At 40.3% G+C, this 19,822-nt stretch overlaps 2 protein-coding genes across 3 annotated transcripts in view; both read right to left on the bottom strand.

The window, feature by feature from the left end:
* The window catches only part of LOC114452113 (neuronal acetylcholine receptor subunit alpha-7), a 49,298-nt gene extending 35,805 nt beyond the window's left edge, over window positions 1-13,493 (bottom strand). The window contains exons 1-2 of the mRNA XM_028431232.1: window positions 13,439-13,493; window positions 10,512-10,651 (exon numbers count right to left, since the gene is read on the bottom strand). Coding sequence (XP_028287033.1) covers window positions 10,512-10,651; window positions 13,439-13,493 — 195 coding nt within the window. The remainder of the gene's footprint in view (window positions 1-10,511; window positions 10,652-13,438) is intronic.
* Window positions 13,494-16,224: 2,731 nt separating this feature from the next.
* The window catches only part of spg11 (SPG11 vesicle trafficking associated, spatacsin), a 30,747-nt gene continuing 27,149 nt past the window's right edge, over window positions 16,225-19,822 (bottom strand). For both annotated transcript variants that reach the window (XM_028431964.1, XM_028431965.1), the window contains exons 35-40: window positions 19,654-19,773; window positions 18,072-18,240; window positions 17,922-17,998; window positions 16,922-17,077; window positions 16,696-16,847; window positions 16,225-16,611 (exon numbers count right to left, since the gene is read on the bottom strand). In XM_028431964.1, coding sequence (XP_028287765.1) covers window positions 16,437-16,611; window positions 16,696-16,847; window positions 16,922-17,077; window positions 17,922-17,998; window positions 18,072-18,240; window positions 19,654-19,773 — 849 coding nt within the window. In that variant the 3' untranslated portion in view covers window positions 16,225-16,436. The remainder of the gene's footprint in view (window positions 16,612-16,695; window positions 16,848-16,921; window positions 17,078-17,921; window positions 17,999-18,071; window positions 18,241-19,653; window positions 19,774-19,822) is intronic.

Raw genomic sequence — 19,822 nt, 5'->3', positions numbered from 1 at the left:
AATTGATGGCAATTGTACATTTTTGCTGAAGCAGCACTGGGTCATGATGTTAATAAGTTCTCTGTTTTTGAACTGATATACAGTATGACACAGTGGATGGATTTATCAGTGTCATATTGTAACATTACCAACAGACAAACCAGAGCTGAACTCTTGTTAAACTTGACCTCACCTGGGAGTCTCAGCGAGCCAGAAAGAAAAGCCTGCAAACTGGATATAAAATCAGGAGCAATGGGGCACAAAGGCATTGAAGTCACACTGAAAAGGCAAATGATTCAGACCTTTCCTGCCATTTAGAGGTGGACTGGCAGTAATCCACACCGTACTGCTGATGGGGTGCACCTAGCTTCAGATATAGATAATGATGACCTCTATCAAATGTGGAAGTGGAACACATTCAGGACAAGTTGTCAATCAAAAAAAACGTTTGAGGGGTTACCGGGAGAAAGACTCTTCTGTCTAAAAATCACATGGAAGCAGGACTGAGGTTCACTAAACTGCATCTGAACAAAGAACAACACTTGTGGAACAATGTCCTATGGACAGATACACATACACACTGTCAAGCACGGTGGTGGAGGACCTGATGGTTTGAACTTGTTTTGCAGCTACAGGACCTGCACACCTTGCAGTCACTGAGTGGACCATGAACTCCTCTGTATACCAGAGCATTCTAGAGACAAATGTGAGGACATCTGTCTGACAGCTAAAGCTTGGTGGAAACACAGCAGAAAAAAAATTATGTAAAAAAAAATAATATGAAAATTAAAGCTGCAAGCAGCGATGACAGGCCCTTGCAGCCCTTGTGGTCCGGGGGACCTCCCCTGTCGGCCCACGACCTCTCTCCCAGCTGTACCGGCACGAGCTGTGGTCTGCAGGGCAGAAGAGTACAGCAAAACACACATGTGCAAAAGACAGGTCCTCCGGCCAGTAGGTGGCGCAGTGACTGTAGCATATCAGCATGTCAATCTGTGCAATGTCCGATGTTCAGCATGACTGTAAAGTTTCATCCACATAGGATGAAGTATGTGGGAGATACAGCCAAAAATACATGTATTTCCTGTGCGTTTGCGAAGGGTCAACTTTGTGGCGGCGCCACGGCCAGACCGCGTGATGAAGTGCTGCGTGTTTGATAACTTTTGGTCCCTAATGCCAGAAGAGTAAGCAGAGCAACTTTCAGGTGGATTGGAGAAATCCTGTAGGAGGAGTTCGTAAAAGTGCGGGGAGTGAAAACTGCAAAATGGTACAGTTTTTTAAAAATGGCGGACTTCCTGTGCGTTTTAGAGAATACCTCCAAGAGACTTTTTTTCTTGTCTAGAGGTGATACGTATGCGTACCAATTTTCATGTCTGTAGGTCAAACGGGGAAGCAGATCTCATTCCAGGGGGCGCTGCTGAGCCATGTGGCCATGCCCACATATGACGATGAGGTGATATGAAAAGGTGCACAGGGGCTGATGTCATGATAGAGTAAGAGGCAGGTAGGATGAACAAATCAAGAAACACAGAAGCTTTCTCTATGGTGGCGAAGGGTCACCTTTGTGGTGATGCCCCGCCCACACGGTGTAACATCGAGCTGCGTTTTTGATAACTTTTGCTCAGCCATGTCTTCAGAACCAGGTGACAAAATCTCAGGTCCATCAGAGTATTTCCCTAGGAGGAGTTCGTTCAAATACGAGGTGTGGAACATGGATAATCAGCCTGAACACAATTCATACCGGCAGTAGGTGGCGCTATGAGAGTTTGTGGTCATTAGCATATCAATCTGTTCAGAATGACAGGCTCAGCGTGCCTGATTTTTTTCATTCACATTGGATGAAGTATGTGGGAGATACAGCCACAAACACATCCATTTCCTGTGCGTTGGCGAAGGGTCAACTTTGTGGCGGCGCCATGGCCAGACCGTGTTAGAAAGTGCTGTGTTTTTGATAACTTTTGGTCCCTGACCCCTTAAGGGCGAGTGCACCAATTTTCAGCCGTATCAAGCAATTCCACTAGGAGGAGTTCGCAAAGCTGCGCGGTGTGCAAATTGGAACAAGGCGTGGTTTTTTCAAAATGGCGGACTTCCTGTACATCGTGGAATTTTCGTCCAAGAGGCTTTTTTTCCTTGTCACGAGGCGATACATCAGTGTACCAAGTCTGCAGTGTGTAGCAGTTGCGGTGAATATTTTCACACTTTAGGGGGCGCTGCAGAGGCATGCAGCCACGCCCGCCAATGGCGGCAGTGTCAAGTTGCGATTTTCGTCGGGGGACAATTTTGTGCCAAATTTGGTGAGTTTTTGAGCACGTTCAGGGGGTCAAAATCGCGATACCGGTGCCGGAACCAGAGTTAAGTATAAACGCTTGCATTTCAATAGGGCTCTTGCACCATTCGGTGCTCGGGCCCTAATAAAAAAACATTACAATTACAATAGGGCCTTCGCACCACTCGGTGCTCGGGCCCTAATAATAATAATAAACACAGCAATTACAATAGGGCCGCCGCCTCTTCTAACGGCCCAGTACCTCTCTCCCAGCTCTACCGGCACGAACTGTGGTCTGCAGGCCAGAGGAGTACAGCAAATGTACAACACACGTACAAACGACAGGTCCTCCGGCCAGTAGGTGGCACAGTGACTGTAGCCTATCAGGATGTCAATCTGTGCAGCGTCCGATGTTCAGCATGACTGTAAAGTTGCATGCACATAGGATGAAGTATGTGGGAGATACAGGCAAAAATACATCTATTTCCTCCATCTATTTGCGTTGGCGAAGGGGCGACTTTGTGGCGGCGCCACGGCCAGAGCGTGTGACGTAGTGCTGCGTTTTTGATAACTTTTGGTCTCTAATGCCTTAAGAGTAACCTGACCAAGTTTCAGGTAGATTGGAGAAATCCTGTAGGAGGAGTTCGTAAAAGTGCGGGGAGTGAAAAATGCAAAATGCAATATACATTGATGCACACTAACAGTTTTGTTAATGTATATTGATTAATATTGTATGTGATCTATTTTGACATTATATATCATATTTATTGATGTACATTGATGGATGTTATTAATAACTAATCTAAACTTCTACAGGGCCGCAATAGAAAGCATCCTCTGTCTGTGTAGCAGTGTGGTACGGGAGCTGCACTGCACAGGATAGGAAGGACTTGGCCGGGTGGGGTGGTCATATATAGCTGCAGACCCCACCCACCCAGGACACCAATTGTTTGTACCTCTTCCCACTGGACAGAGGTACAGGAGCATGAGAACTCACACCAACAGACTGAGACACAGCTTCTTCCCCAGACCTGTGAAATCCATCACCTCACACAATTTTGAATTGGAAAATGTATTTAATGCAGCTAGTAATAATTACTGTTATTTGTGTGCACACTAACTGAAACCCTGGCCCTATGTCTCATCCAGGCCAGGTTTTGATGGCGAGCTGCTGATAAGGCCTAGAGCCTGAACTCAATTAATTTATCTCAACTCAAGATGGGAAAAGACTTTTCCACCTCAAGCCTGAGGAGTCCCCTTTCCAATAGGCTGGTAGGAGGCTCCTGTAGCCTACAAACTTTTGCCCCCCTCCATTACTTCTGCCACGTCCCTCTCCACACAGACAATTTCCACACTGCCCCTTTCGGGCCACTATGTGGCATATGGGCATTGGGAGAGTTTCGGAAGTTGAATGAATAACATTTAAGGCACAATCGTCGATTGTAACCAAGTAATGTTGAAATTGATAACTACTTGAAATGGCCATTCAGATTCTTTGTTTCATGTCTGTTGTTTGTCTGCAAAGTCCATAATATAAGGTACCATCAAAACACAAATCTTCTGTCTCTGTGTCTCCCTCCAGTAGACGCTTTCCTAACTTCTGATACTAGCCTGGGCTATCAAAAATAACTAGCATATTTGCTACACACCAAAAGTCCATGATAAAATACATTTATTTATTTAAAAAAAATTACATTAATACAAGTAAGATGATATTACACATTCAGTAGCATGTATTACACACAGTGCAGCCTATAGGATGATGGAGCATCTGATGCTGAGGTGAAATTTTGCTTAGGGCCCCATAAAGTCTTGGGCCGGCTCTGGTTTGCAGGCAGCTACCCTGAGACTTAAAGAGAGGCTGCAGATATAATTCTGATACAGGCTTTAAAAAGTCATCTGGCTGTGCTGTAAGATGTGGAGTGTAGCAGAATCTGTATCGAACAGAGCAGAGTCACCTGAGAACTGAAACATACAAGAACACTCAGAGGTCATATTTCACCAGAACCGTCTCAGAAGAAGAGAGAGAGGGAGAGAGAGACAGAGCTGCTTCATCTGAATCGGTTTCATTATCTGATATTAATAAGTGATGAATTATAAGGCTGAGCAATGAATTCTTATACTGCGAATGATGAAAATAGAAAATGGATAAGTGGCTTCGTCCCTTGAGGACAGGGAAGATTCAATTCTTTGAAAATGAATCCCAACTGATCAAGCTAGTTCATGATGTGACAACACACAAAAAAGACCCTGTGATAAATGATCATTTAAGAGGATAAACACTAGAAAAACCAGGAAATGATGAGAATAAGTAATGACAATGCATATATGTGGGACTACAGGAGACGTTAAAGTAAATAATATGACTATAGGTCTTACTATTCTGACAGTGGAAACACTAGTGGATGGTGATTCTACTTACAATTGGAAGATCTTACATATGGCAAGGAGCCTGGAAAATGACTGTCATCATGGAAGACCATTCACCTTTACCATACAGGAGACAACTGACTGTATCCAGCTAGTCAAATCCAACAAACACTAAATGAACCCACTTTGTCCTGTACCACATAGTCATGCACATGAAACGCACACAGGACCAGGCAGAGGTAGTAGAAAAAAAATCTTCTTATTACCTATTTGCTTTAAGTCTTGCTCAAAAGATATTGAGAGTTGTGCTGCCTCTGTGTTGATGCTGATGATGGTGATGATGATGAAAGCATATTTTCATCTACAACACCAGTAGCAGTGCATCACATGGTGTGATCATTGCTGCACGTGATGCAGCAGGGGTCAGGGGCAGCTAGGGCAACAGTGGCGCAGTGGGATAGCAGGGTTGTCCAATAACCGGAAGATTGGTGGTTCAATCCCAACTCCTCCCTAGTCACTGTTGTGTGTCCTAGCCTGTGGCGCGCCTTGCTAGTCATTGTATGACACTGCTTGTGCAGCAGCCGTAACAAATACAGTATCTAAAATAAAAAAAAAATAAAAAAGAATGCACAACGAGGCCACTGCCCAGCCCTGTATTTCTTGTTTATAGCATAAGAACAAGATGCAGGAATGATAAAAGTTCCTCTAAAGTTTTAGCTACGAAATACGTTTAAATGGAATTAAGCCTGGGAGTGAGGTTTGTAAAAGCTCAGTCAGCACCCAGTCTAAGTCAGTGGTATTGATCAAGAGCCCTCTTTAGCCCACACAAAATATGTTTAATCTGCTATGGAGCACTGTGAGAATCTTTAATTACCCATTTTTACTAATTTGCATGTTAGCACCATCTCTAATGGTCTGCAGTGTTTATTTAGTGAAAGCTAGCTGGCTAGCAGGACACGGATGGATGAGTAGATAGAGATAAATGCCAAACTCTGGGGCTTAAAATGAAAGTCCATATTAAAGTCCATGAACACTGACATGTGGAATCATGTTTGCTGACATTTATATGTATCTGATTTATGCAGGAAAATACACGAATTAAAGCCTGAATGCTACAAAAACCTTGAAATTAAATAAAGATGGCACATAGGGTGTAGGGAATAACTGCTCTGTTTTCCTGAAACAAACACAATGTTATTAGTAATGAAAATTAATTTATTTCCATCTTTACATGGCTGGCTCCAAAAGTGAGTCATAAATCATAGAACCTGTGTTAAACACAGGCAGGTGTTAACAGATTACTTCTACCTCAATGCCACTCATGATCCAGATCTTTGCCTGTATTTGAATTAATTGGGAGTTTAGGTGGACTCAGACTGCCAACATGGTGACAGCTGGAACCTGCTACCTTGTGACAGACTTCTGTTAAACAGAGTTCTACAAAAATTAAACTACCATGTAGTTGTCACAAACAGGCAAATTATGTGTGTTGGTGAGGGTGCAATTTTTTTGTGTGAACTTAAGGCCCAAAAATGAACCTGTAATGAGGGCTATTTACAGCCATGTACAAAAGACAGTCTTGGTCTCTTTAAGTTAAGGTCCCTTTTTATGAAAACTGTATCTGGGTGCTTCTACTTCTTCTTTTTAAAAATATAATCACTCATTTAAATTCAGACGTGTGCATATTTATGGCTTTGATAAGTGGGTGCCATCTGACAGCATGATCTTCCTGCTTTTGTGACTGTTTCACTCTCGCTCAGAAACCTGCAGGTATAACACAAGGATGCTCTGACCACAGTTATACACCAACTTCTCAGTTCTTAGTAGGTGATTTGACACAACCAAAGTTTAAATAGCTAACACAATGGTTATGTAAATAAGTCAACATTTGCCTTGTAATATTTTAACATTATGAAATGGTGTGTTAGAATCCCAATCATGGTCCTTCACAGTGGCGTAGGAAGTATTAAAAATGTGTGTGTGTGTGTGGGGGGGGGGGGGGGGCTTCTGTGGGTGGGTGGTGAAAAAAAGTACATTAGTATATTATGAAATATAATAATATGAAGTAGTTGCGATTTCCTGCGGATTTTAACAGGTTGTTAAACTATTTTACCTACAGAAGTAAACACTTAATGACTATTTCAGAGACAGATTCAACAAAAACTCATTGATTTTAAAACATTGTGACATACAGAAACTAATTCCAAGTGAAACAACAGTTTTGTCAACCACACTGGTGCTACTACACTAACAGATTATACAAAGCCTCTATCTGCATCTGCATCTGCCGCCTTCTCTCATTTACAGAGACAAAAAACTGGCAAATCTCCCTCATGCCCACCTGATAAAGTTTTCCCGTCATCACTCACCTCAGCAATAGAACTTCCTCCACTGGCACATGATGGCCCTGCCTCTGACTCTCTCAGTACCAACCTCAAATATAGATGGAGATGGAGATAGATTGTGCTTTACTTTTCAATTAACAACCAATATAATTGAGCTTTAAAATAAATATATATCATCAATGTAATAACGTCAGCATATGTTGACACTGGTCTTCTCATCATCTGAGTTTCAAAAAGTTGTTGGGCCATGAACCAAACTCTGCTTAATGCAGATAATACTGAAACACTAAAAATACTTACAAAAAAAAAATGCATGTCTTTACTAACAAACCTTGTGGATGTGTTTATAATGATGCACTTCCTTATCTGCTACATCAGTGTTTCCCTGTTCATATAATGCACCACTGGTTTGGAAGCCAAACGTACATCTGTCATAAAAACCTGGCAGCTACAGGAGAGGAGAGCAAGAAAGACAGTTTACTACTGTCACTTCTAATTCCAGTTATTACAAGGAATAATCAGATTTCGTTTTCTCTCAGATCTGTTTTATAACTAATTTGTGACTGTGGGGAAAGTCACATTCTAGTTTGCCCTAATTCTGTTTCTATAGAGGGTGCAACAAAAACACAATTTTTGAAAATGAGTAAGAAATATACATTTTATCATAACACAACAACTATACACTATACACTAAGCCTAACCCTTACCCAAGGGATGCAGGGTAAACTGCAATGCATTTGGACAGACATACAACTAATAAGCCAAATTAACGTGTGACATAGGCATAGCAACAGCTAAATGATTTTAGTACAAAAACTTGATAATCCAATGTGTTATTAGCAATTCTGCATATACAGTGGCTTGCAAAAGTATTCATACCCCTTGAACTTTTCCACATTTTCTCACATTATTCCCACAAAAATAAATATATTTTATTGGAATGTTATGTGAAAGACCAACACAAAGTGGCATACAGTTGTGACGTAGAAAGAAAGTTAAACATGAGTTAATTTTTTTTTACAAATAAAAAACTGAAAGGTGCAGTGTGCAAAAGTATTCAGCCCCCTTTTCTCTGAGTGCATCCAATTGCCTTCAGAAGTTGCCTGATGATTTCTGACTGATCGAATGTTGACCTAATGACTAGATACAGTCAACCTATGTGTAATTTAATCTCAGTCCAAATACAGCTGTTCTGTGACGGCCTCTGTGGTTTGTTGAGAGAATATTGCGGCGCAAACAGCATCATGAAGTGCAAGGAACACACCAGACAGGTCAGGAATAAAGTTGTGGTGATATTTAAAGCAGGGTTAGGCTATACAAAGATTTCCCAAGCTTTGAACATCTCACAGACCACTGTTCAGTCCATCATCGGCGAATGGAAGGAGTATGGCACAACTGCAAACCTACTGAGACATGGTCATCCACCTAAACTAACAGGCCAAACAAGGAGAGCACTGATCAGAGACACAGCCAAGAGGCCCATAGTGACTGTGGATGAACTGCAGAGATCTACAGCTAAGGTGGGGGAATCTGTCCATGGGACAACTATCAGTCATGCACTGCACAAATCTGGACTTAATTGAAGAGTGGCATTAAGAAAGCCATTGTTAAAGTAAACCATAAGAAGCCATGTGAGTGACCTAGCAATCATGTGGAAGAAGGTGCTCTGGTCAGATGAGACCAAAATTGAACTTTTTGGCCTAAATGCAAAACGCTCTATGTGGCAGAAACCTAACACTGCACATCACTCTGAACACACCATACCCACTGTCAAACATGGTGGTGGCAGCATCATGCTCTGGGGCTGCTTCTCTTCAGCAGGGACAGGGAAGCAGGTCAGAGTTGATGGGAAGATGGATGGAGCCAAATACAGGGCAATCTTGGAGGAAAACCTGTTGGAGTCTGCAAAACACTTGATACTGGGGCGGAGATTCACCTTCCAACAGGACAACAACCCTAAACATAAAGCCAAAGCTACAGTGGAATGGTTTAAAATGAGACATATTAATGTGTTAGAATGACCCAGTCAAAGTCCAGACCTAAATACAATCGAGAATCTGTGGCAAGATCTGAAAACTGCTATTCACAAACGTTCTCCATCTAATTTGACTCAGTTTGAATTGTTTTGCAATGAAGAATGGGCAAAGATTTCAGTCTGTAGATGTGCAAAGCTGGTAGAGACATACCCCAAAAGACTTGCAGCTATAATTGCAGCAAAAGGGGGTTCCACAACGTATTGCCTCAGGGGGGCTGAATACTTTTGCACACTACAGTTTTCAGTTTTTTAATTGTAAAAAAAAAATGAACTCATGTTTAATTTTCTTTCTGCTTCATAATTGTGTGCCACTTTGTGTTGGTCTTTCACATAACATTCCAATAAAATATATTTATGTTTGTGGTCATAATGTGAGAAAATGTGGAAAAGTTCAAGGGGTATGAATACTTTTGCAAGCCACTGTATGATCTTTATTTCTAAGTCATCACATAAAGCCTGCTCTATTTTAAAGAAACGGTTTGGTGTGATAGGGTTTGTACCAAGTGGAACTGGCTGTTTCATGAAGAGAGAAAAGATTGTAACACACTGAACAGGTTCACAACAGCAACGTACAGCTTCACATGGATAAATAGAATCAATTAATTTCTGATCGACTATGGAGGCACAGTAGTTATTTAAGTCTCCCCATGATTCTCTGTGATTCTCAGATTATGATTATGTAACAGGCTCATCCTCTGTATGATATCAAATAAAGATAGAATGGTGGTATTAGAGATGAGAACAGCATGTTTATGTGCTTCCCTACTCACCACACACAGACACACCACACAAGTGCTGTTTTTTTAAAAAGTAGAAGTAAGTTTTTAAGCCTGTAGTTGCAACACTGTGGCATCCTTTTTGAGGACCGATGCTGGGCTCAGCCAATCAGAGCTTCACGGGTTAATTGATCACACCTGTGCCACAAGAAAATAAAAGAGAATGATCTGATCTGGTGGTCACAAGTGATTTCACCATGTTCAGGAAGTGAATTTAGTTTGTTAATTCTTAAAAATGTTTATTGGCTTTCTGCATCTGACCAGGTGTTTAAGGACAGACAGGATCCAGCTCACACTCATGAAATGTTCAAAGTTTTTCATCCTGTTGTCCAGTCTGAATTCATGCAGAGTCCCTACAGACAGAAGCTGAGAAACACAACTGTTGTGGGTGTGTGTTTTCAGATGCTGTGACAGTGAAGTTAAAAGAAGTCAAGCTGCCCTGCTCTCCTGCAGTAAATCAGGACCACGCTGAGACTTGAGTGCATCTGTATTTCAGTTTGTGTGAGTGAGGCAAACATGAAGCATGTTGTAAGTCCCAGCTGCACTGTAGCTGAGAAACAAACGGTGAAGAGTGCTGCAGCCAATACTGCAACATCAGGACCTTGCATGCATCTGATTGTAAGTGATTTCTGATTTCAAATGGCCAGAACTGAGTAACCAACAGGAAGCCACTTAAAGTCATCTTAACAGCTTGGCTGATTAAACACTCCCTACATCAGAAAGAGAGAGAGAGAGCTCCTTACCACATCCATGATCTGCAGGAGGCTGAAGGTAAAGTGGACTGTCAGGCTGTGGGAGTCGTTGTTGACTGGTCGCTCTAACGGGTTGTAGTTCCTCATCAGCTCCTTGTAGAGACGCCGCTGATACACACCCTGCAGAGAGCCTGCACGAACGGAAGCAGGTGATGATGAGTGACATTACAGCCGCCACGAACCAGTTTTTGACAAAAGAGTCAATAATAGCTTCCTAGCCAATAAAGCAGAAACAAAATGCACATTTCAGGGTGGCCTTTTATTGTGGGCAGTTTAAGGTACACCTGTGCACTAATCATGATGTCAGATCAGCATCTTGATGTGGCACACCTGTGAGGTGGGATGGATTATCTCAGCAAAGCAGAAGTGCTCACTATCACACATTTAGACAGATTTGTGAACAATGTTTGAGAGGAATGGTAATATTGTGTATCTGGAATGAAGTTTAGATCTTCAAGTCCATCTCATGAAACATGGGAGCAAAAACAAAAGTGTTGCGTTTATATTTTTGTTGAGTGTATGTGTTTGCAATAGTAATCAAGTCCCTCATCCAGGGATCTGGGACTCGTGTCCTTTTGATGGACAAAGATTTTGCTGCATTTCTCTCACGATTGTCACCTTTTATCTCAGCCAGACAGAGATTGCACAGTATAACTCGGGCTCAAAGGCTCTGTGGAGAGGTGTTACATCAGCCAGGGTGAGGATGAAGGCTTATCAATGTGACTGGCAGGTGTGGTGTGAGCGCTTGAACAGCAGGTGGAAGGTAGAAGATGTGTTGTTTTTTTTTTTGTCTGTTTTTCACTCATTGTTTTATCTTTTTAATTTGCAGTTACAGTCCGAACTGGTCTAGACAGCTTACCCTACAATTCTGATTGAACACCAACTGACAAAATAAATGAAAATACACAATAAAGCTATGAATTTAAACAGAAAACCAAAGCCCAAGGTGCTTGTTTTGAAGTGTAGGGGGAAGGTAAGCACACAAACACAAACCAGAGAGGGTGGATCAGAGCCAGTAGATTATTTATTTTGTTTACTGAGCCTGAAAGAACAATGAGATGTCTTCTGTGTTTGACAAGTCTGAAAAAACACTGAACTATAACTACACAACAGATGCCAAGTAAGAGAAACATGATCAGCCAGCAGTAGTCTCTGTTATAAGTGCAATACTACATCATTTAGAAAGTAAATTAATTATTGTTTCTTTGTGTTGGAGAGGGGCTGTAAATCCATACTGTACTATAGACTGAATGATTTTTAATATTTTCATTAAAATGTATTTGTTCAGAATCTTGAAAGTTAAAACACCTTAAAAGGTTATTGTCTATCTTCTCTCATAAATACGGATTAAGATTAATTTCCTCCACACAGATTAAGTTTTCCCTAAGAATCCTGTTAGAATTCTGATAAACATTATTATTATAGTGCTTAAATTAGTTTTTTTTTCTCAGACTTCAATTTCCAAATTCAAAAAAAAATTGTAAATTCTGAGCTTAATCTCTTATTAATATCTCATTAATCTCATTTGCCCCCAAATTCTCTAGTTTAACTATCAAGATCTTTTATTCACTGATTTCTAGAGAAGTCTGACTTTATTTTTTTTTTAATTCTGTGAAAACCTCAGAAAAAATGACATAATTCTCATTTTTATCTAAGAATTCTGGGTTTCAGTATTTTCTTTATAATGTATAATTCTTTATTAACTCTTCTGACCCAAGACATCTTCAACAAACTTATCTTTGTGTTAACAGTACATATTTTAATTCACCATTGATAGACATCAGTGAGTTGGAAAAATATGTGCATACAGCATCCTCTTCCAAGATAAGTCCATCAAAAATCTAATATTCAGTTTGACGAGTCTACTAGATGTTGGTATCAGCTTTTAAAAACCTAGACAGAGTGTCATGAATAAAAATATGACCATTAAGAGTTCTGAGGCAATGTGGCATTTACTGAAGACTGGCCAGATGAATGTGGAAAGAGGGGTGTGTTGGCCCAACTGACTTCCTATAAAATTTGATTAGATTTTTTTGATACAAGGTGAGAGGCAGTGGAGATGAGACACTGCTGACTTTAAGCTTTAATATTCCAAAGCAATAAAGCCTTACTGACATAACAGTCTACCAATATTGGCCCATCACAGATATATGAAAAACAGCATTTGAACTTTTTTTATTATTAGAATATAATGCTGCTACAGAATCTTAGGATGATTCATGTGTGATGTTTGTGAAATTCATTTCCTCTATAAATATAGGAGTGAATTGAGCTAAACAACCAAAATGATGCTTTCCATTACAAAAGCTTGCATTTTATTTCAGTTTTCTATAGTATTGATTACATTGATTACAGTTAATGTAATGTCTTCATACCATGCTAGTATTCTGCTAATAGATGCTAATTGGTCAGTTCATTTTGTGACTGTAGCTCCTCTATAGGCAATCTGCTGCTGCTCATTAGATGTGTTAAAACAACATGACAGAAGCCATAAGGTATAGTTATAGAAATATATATGCTAGATATGAAAAGCCACAGACATTTAAAAGTGGAACTATTTTTTTTTTTATTATTATTATGATATAACTCCTTAGTATAAGAAGTTATTTAACTGTTTCTCAAGAGTGGAACAGTAAGTAAATCTCTAATGACACAAGAAAAGTAAGCTTATATAAAAAACAAATAATTAAAATCATTATCCATGACATCAGGATTCACAAGTTTATCATGCACTTAATTATTTAAGATGACTTTTAGAACATTACAGAGAACAGAAAACGTTATTATCATTGATCATTTTAGTTAAACCATGAAAATCATTGACTGGCATGTGAACAGGCAAGGTGTGTGTGCATCAAATTCAAATTCCTGTTAACCTCAAACAGAAGTCTAAAGTTGCACGTCAGTGCTGAGCCTACCGTAAATAAGGCAGCAGAGCGTTAGGATGTGCAGGGTGAAAATCCGAGCGTCCATCCTCAGCAACTATGAGTCTCAGAGAGAAGGAACTGACTGCGAGTTCCTCCTGAACCAATGGGAAATAAAAGGGGAGAGAGAGAGAGAGGGAGAGAGAGGGGGGAGAGAGGGAGGAGGAGGAATCAATGCTCTGAGGAATGAATGGGATTGCTCCTCCTCACCAAAAAACATACAGGCACAGAGGGAGACACAGACAGGGTTGTATATGTTGAGACAACCCTTTTTCTATTTGGAACAAAAAGTATATCCTCATAATGTGTATTTTGATTTAGGTTCAGCATTAAAGCTTGGTTTAAGGTTAGGCAAAAGTTAGGCTAGGTTAGATTTAGACTGGGGGTAGGGTTAGTTTTCAGGACATGAATTCTCAATGTGAATGTTAAGCCTTCAGAATTGACACGGCTGCATTTGCGTACCTGTCTAACAGCTTTTCTGGTAAATCGTGATAAAATTACGTCTATAGTGCTAAAGTTACACTTATTTTGAAGGTGATACACTGGGGTTAGAGAAAGTCACTAGAATATACAGAATATACATATAGAAAGAAAAAATGTGTAATAATGTTATCATTATAAGATGTTAATGTCAGTTTTTTTGATAAAAGTTGGTATTATTATTCAAACTTGGCAATAATAATGAGTTAAATAGCAGTTTTATCTGTGTATAGTACTATACAATAAAACCATATTACACAACAGGACTGCCAACTAAAGCACAGCATAAACAAACAAAACAAAAAGCAAAACAAAAATCACAAACAAAAACAATTTGAGCCTCTATTAAGTTAGTGGAGTGAGTTTTTATATGATTTACTGGTTTTAATTATAATAATAATACACAAATCTGGCATAATTAAGGGCATGATTGCTTTGAATGACAGGTGAGTGCTGACAGGTGAGCCTGCCCACCTTGTTAACCAGGAATTTAGGTGGACTTAGGCTGCCAACATCATGGCATCAAAGGGACTCAAAGCAGCTACTCAGAAGCCCGTGGGTTTCTGACAGAACAAGTAGACAGAGGTGTTCATCTGTCTGTCACATGGGCAACACCGACTAGATCTCTGGTGACATTGAAAAGTAGAACTGGATTTACAGCTTAAAACTGCATCTGCCAAAGAGAGATATTCCCCATTACAAAGCCTTTCACCAGCCAATTACACTGCTATTCTTTGTAATGGCCATTTATAAACCCAGTGATTGTTTTTTAGAGGGAGTATCTTTGCCAGAATACTTCTTTAAGGAGACTTCTAGCTCTGAGTGACTCTCAGGTGTCTGACCGCAGAGTAAAAAAACACACTACAAAATGTGAATTAAGTACAGCAATAGCAGCAAAGAACATACACAAAAAGAGTAAAAGAGACAAACATATGCTGAAAACCTTCATTTTCTAATTAGGGCTAATGAATGAGACCAAGTCCTTGATGACTTTACTGTTGATAAACAGAAAGCTGACACTGTTGTGTGCATGGACAGATGAATACCAACTTGCTTCCCATCATCCTCAGCTCAGCACACTGTGTACAATCTGCAGCTTATTGCCCATCAGCACTGCCTACAGCAGTAATAAGAGAACAAAAGACAGAGCATCTGCAAGTTTCAGCAGCTTAAAACTGCTGGAAATCTAGTTAATGGTTCAAGAAAATTTAACAGAGGAAGAAAAAAAATCAAGTGTACACCTGGTGGAATATCATATTATTTCGGCAACAAAGCTCTGCTGAAGTCACCCAGAGAGACTCCAACATATTATCTGCATGTGCAATCATATTCACATTATGGCGCCAATTTACTGTGATGGTAAAAAACACAACTTAACAGGTAATAAACAGATAGAGAGAAGAGAAAAGAGCTGAGAGTAACAGGAGAATAGTACTGAGCATGGAACACCATCTGGTGGAGGAACAGAGAACAACAGTGAGTTTTAAAATGCATTAAAATAAAACCTCTGTTGAGACTTTCCCACCTTGAAGCCAAAGAGGAGAAAAACAAAAAACATGTTCAATACTGCGTCCTCTCTTACTGCTAGGGTTGAATTAGGTGAGCTGCAGCAAGTGCTGCTGATCATCAGCAGGTGTACAGACCTCTATAAAAACAGACGTTCTGGAACATTCAGGTGTATGTTAGCACAATGACAAGAGCGAAAGACATAAATAATGGTGTTAGAGAAGCAACTGTTGCTGCACATCAATCTGGAAAGACTTATAAAACCATTTCAAACTATTTGATCCAAAGCACAGCTACAAATCTACATCAAAATGACTGAAAAATAAAAGAATTGAGGTTATGGAATGGACTAGTAAAAGTCTAGTCCTAAGACCAGTGGAAATACTGTGGTGGGACCGTAAGAGGACTGTTCATAAGCAATGCTGTGAAGAAGCATGGAGCATAATTCCTCCATAATGATGTGAGAGACACTGGAAACTACTACTTCATGTTATTGCTGCTAAAGGTGGTGCTAGAGGCTACTAAATCATGCTTAGTATGGTTTTTTTCTTTGTGGCTTCATTTTGCTAAATAAACAATATCAAAAGTTTATTATTATCTGAGCTTGTCTGCTAATGACACAACCCAAAGATAACACAAAAAAGTCAATATTACATGAATATAAACCTTTAAATTAAAATTGTATGGATAAAACAATGTTACCCTAATAGGGTAGTGGGGTGCCTATTAATTAAGACAATTATAAAGATGTGAAAAATTGTTTCTATTTATTAAAAGCAGAAAAACCAATACAAAACGGTTGAAAGGCATCTTTATTGTATTTTTTACAGTGTTATTATATTATATATATAAATTGTGAACTTTTTTTGCAGTTAGTGCAGTTAGTCACCTTGTGACTGTAACACTATTATTATTATCTTCATAAATCTATATTATTTTATTCAGAAAAAACTCTCAATGTGCACACTTTATTCAGTTGGTTGATGTAAATACATGTATTGGCTGATCAGCTGGCAAGCCTGTCGTTCAGATAATTTGAGGTCTTGGTGTCCTGCAGCATTGTCTTGGTGACATCATACAGATTCTGCTGGTAGGCCAGCCTGTAGCGGCTGTACACGTCATCACAGTGAGTCAGCAGGCGCTTCATGTTAGCTGCGATGCTGCTGGGAGCGCCGGCTAGCCTGAAATACACGGCCAAGTTGAGATCAAACTTTTATCGTCAGACATTCAGCCTTTGTCAATTCTGACCACCAGTATGGACTTACTTTTTGAAAATGTCCTCGAACAGGGTGGAGGTGAGTGGACGGTGGCGTTTGAGCTCCTCCAGGTAAACAAAGTCTCCCTTCAGAATTACCTTCTGGTACAAAATCTCAGCCCAGTCAAGGTTGTAGCTGTAAGCCTCTGACACAACGAACACCTGAGGGACAGGAAACACTGGATTTAATGTACTGAGTGTCACTGAAGACTGTCAGTGGGAGGAAGAACACAGACCTGGTAGCATCGAGGCAGAGCCAAGATGGCGTTTGGTAGCTCTGTGGGTCTCAGGTTGATAATATGCAGGTCCGATCCCTGGTTTAGGAAATGGAGCTGAAGAGCAACCAGTTTAGCTGTCTGGACACAGCGGCTTGCCTGACGCACACAAGAGTCCTGGTAGCGTACGCACGCACGCACACACGCACAGACACACACACACACACAGAGTGAGAATCTGTCTTGGGAGGCATCAATGCTGCCCCAAACTTTGTGACCCTTTAGAATGTTTTTATATTTCTGGATATCTAACAAATGAAACTGAATATTTATACTTATTTATTTTGGGGATCATCTGTGACCTCTACAAATTTTGGTCTCATCTTTTCAAAAAATCATGTTCCCAGCAGCCCTCTGGTTTGTCCATGTGACCTTTAGCAAACTATAGACAGGCAGCAATGTTCTTTTTGAAGAACAGTGTTATTCTTCTTGAAGCTCTGCCATTCATATCATAGTTCTTCAGTGTTCTCCTGATGGTGGAATTATGAATATTAAGAGAGAGAGGCCTTACGTTACCCTGGATTCCTATTACATGACCTGTTTTTGGAGTGAGCTTTGTTGATAGATCACTCCTGTTGAGGGTAATGAAGTCTGTCTGGGGATATCTGGAGTCCAAACTCTTTAGAGATGGTTGTGTAACCTTTTTTAACCCCTTAAAAAAACACATGTTGACCCCTAAACAACACAAACACTCACTGATACTGCACTGATTAAAGTCATCTCTAAACAGATGGATTCTAATTTGGCCTTCAAATAAACTGCTCATCCTTGAGGTTCACATACTTGTGCCACTCACATATATGTGACATTGGATCATATTCCTGAATAAATATCTGACAAAGTGAAATTATTTTTTGAAATTACTTAACGTATTTGATAGGGTTCTCCTTCTTGTATGGTCAGAACTTTACAAACTTTTAAGCCCCCCCTATATTAAAAATGAGCAGGCAGAGGAGCTTACCTTGGAGAAGCTCTCTGCAGCGTCCTTCAGCAGGCCCAACACCTTGACTAATGAACTCTTCAGCTCAGGAGTGACGACTGTTCAGACACAAAACAGCATCACCCACACTGATGATCAAACAATAGAGATGTGGACTCTTGCCGGACTCACCCCAGGCCTGAGACTCAATCATCTTCAGCTGTGTTCTGGCGGCCATTTCGTGGTTTTCTCCAATCTCCCTCCTCATGCTGAAACACAGTGCCACCATGTTGTGTTTTTCGCTGTCTGCAGGGAGGCAGCGCTTCAAGTAGTCAAGGAGAGCAGTCTTCAAGCTGGAGCTCTGCAACAGGAGGGAAAGAGGGCTCAGTTTTGGAAGCAAGTTTGGATACAATATGTCAAAGCACTGCATAGATATGAGCTCATTTCCTGTTAGACGATTTCACCATCAAATTTAAATGGCCACAGCAGGCCGAGCGTTTCAAAATCTTAAGTCTAAAGACAATGTGCAACAAATTTCATGAATTGGACAAACTATGCGACCGCTGAAAATGTAGTTTTACTTTTGAAAAAAATCCAAAATCTAAGTAACTGGAAAAAACATGCCATAGGGTGCATTGGATTTATCTTGATCCAAGCATATTGCACTTGCTAACTTTGAGCAGTTGATAGTGCTGACATGAAACTTGTGAAAATAATCATGGTACTAATCTGAATCAGCGCGCCAAATTTCACAACTTTCCCACAGACTGTTCTATGCTGCTTGGTCACTAAATGCCACTACAAATCACATAAACTACACATTTAAGTGCTATAAACTGCAGCTCAAGGAGATAGTGGTAGAATGAAAAGGAGGTATGTTGGGTTGTTAGCTATGTTATGAGAGGAGGTTGTTTTGAAGAGTTGTGTCTTCAAGAGCTTCTTAAAGATAGAGGGACACCCAGTTCTCTTTCCATTTAGCTGGCTAACCCAACTTTGAGAATTACAAATTAGTAATGAGTTTGTAATGAATATAGTCTGGCTTGCCATGTGGTAGTAGCATCAGTGGCAGAGGAAATTGTTGGGGGAATACAGTGTTTATTGCGTAAGGACTCTTACATAAGGAGTCACTTTGTCAGCGAGATTATTGATTTGTATTGGGCGGCTAGAGGTAGCTACCGCAGCTCAATTAATGTTGATTGAAAAGAAGATGCACCGCTCCGTTCTGGACCATCTGTAGCTGTGACACCTAACTCATTAGGCCTGCTATGCAGTGATACAGTAGTAAAGGCAAGAAATAATCTACCAAGACCTAGGCAGCATGTTGCGTTAGGTACAGCACAGTTTTTCTTATATTGAATAGTGTGAAGCAACACAAGTGGGCAAGAGTCAACATGGTCAGAGAAGTTCGCCTGGTTATCAATCATGACAGCCAATGTTTTCAAGCTGTAAAATACTTGAATGTTATCTATTCAAAAAGTGCCTTTGAATTAAAATAAAAGATTTCATTAAAGTAACTACATTACTCAGGTATTAAGACCATATCTGATCTCAAACTGTTCACTTCCAGGCTTAAGCCACAGCTTTAATTTTGAAAATACAAAAATCATAACCTATCCAGTGTCTTTTAATGTAACCTTATGCAGCAGTATGCAAGTCAATGTACTTAGGTATGTTTCACCAATGAACTTGGTGTCATCGCAAAACAGTGTGTGTGTGTGTGTGCGTGCGTGCGTGCGTGCGTGCGTGCGTGCGTGCGTGCGTGCGTGTGTCTAACCTGCCCCTTCTCTGTGTCCACCTTCTTCCTGAGCAGCATTTCAAAGCAGTGGTTCTGGTGCAGCAGGTCGAAGATGTAGGTCATCTCATTATACCTGCCAATTCCTGTCAGCAGACGCACCTACACACATATACACAATCTCTCCAATTTCACTGCCTTATAACCAAAA

The sequence above is a fragment of the Parambassis ranga genome, chromosome 19 (assembly GCF_900634625.1).
Source record: "Parambassis ranga chromosome 19, fParRan2.1, whole genome shotgun sequence".
Classification (NCBI taxonomy): Eukaryota; Metazoa; Chordata; class Actinopteri; family Ambassidae; genus Parambassis; species Parambassis ranga.
This window is presented reverse-complemented; position numbering and strand designations above follow the sequence as displayed.